The 437-nt window shown below is 51.9% G+C and overlaps 1 protein-coding gene across 1 annotated transcript in view; it reads right to left on the minus strand.

Moving 5' to 3' along the window:
- LOC119589046 (proteasome subunit alpha type-7-like) overlaps positions 1 to 311 on the minus strand; it is a gene marked incomplete at its 3' end in the record, with an annotated part of 11,150 nt that extends 10,839 nt beyond the window's left edge. The window contains 1 exon segment of the mRNA XM_037937623.1: positions 161 to 311. Coding sequence (XP_037793551.1) covers positions 161 to 265 — 105 coding nt within the window.
- Between the last annotated feature and the right edge of the window lie 126 nt (positions 312 to 437).

Below are 437 nucleotides of genomic sequence, written 5' to 3' on the forward strand. Positions count from 1 at the left end.
GCCTAAGCAATCCCAATATTTGCAAAGATTTTAAAAACAAAACGAATACCCTTAAAATGACATGTCAACTTTTGAACGAGGGACCGAGGATCCGGCAAAACCCCTTTCCGCCAACACTCGCTGCTGAATCCACTTAAAAACTAAACCCGCTGATACTCACAGCCGTCGATCCCTTCTTGACAGCCTCCTGTGCATATTCCACCTGGAAAAGATGGCCATCGGGGCTGAAAACGGTGATAGCGCGGTCGTAGCTTGAGGCCGACATGACGATGACTCGCGGAACGACAACAATAAGGTGGAGACATCTGGCGGCGGCGGCGCGAGGCTCCGGGCGGGGGAGAGGGCGCGGGATTCGAATCGGGCCGGGCGAGGGGTCAGAGTATGGGTAGTGCTGTTTCTTCTTCACTCATGAGTAACATATAATTTGAGTAAGTGTG

The sequence above is a fragment of the Penaeus monodon genome, chromosome 25 (assembly GCF_015228065.2).
Source record: "Penaeus monodon isolate SGIC_2016 chromosome 25, NSTDA_Pmon_1, whole genome shotgun sequence".
Classification (NCBI taxonomy): domain Eukaryota; kingdom Metazoa; phylum Arthropoda; class Malacostraca; order Decapoda; family Penaeidae; genus Penaeus; species Penaeus monodon.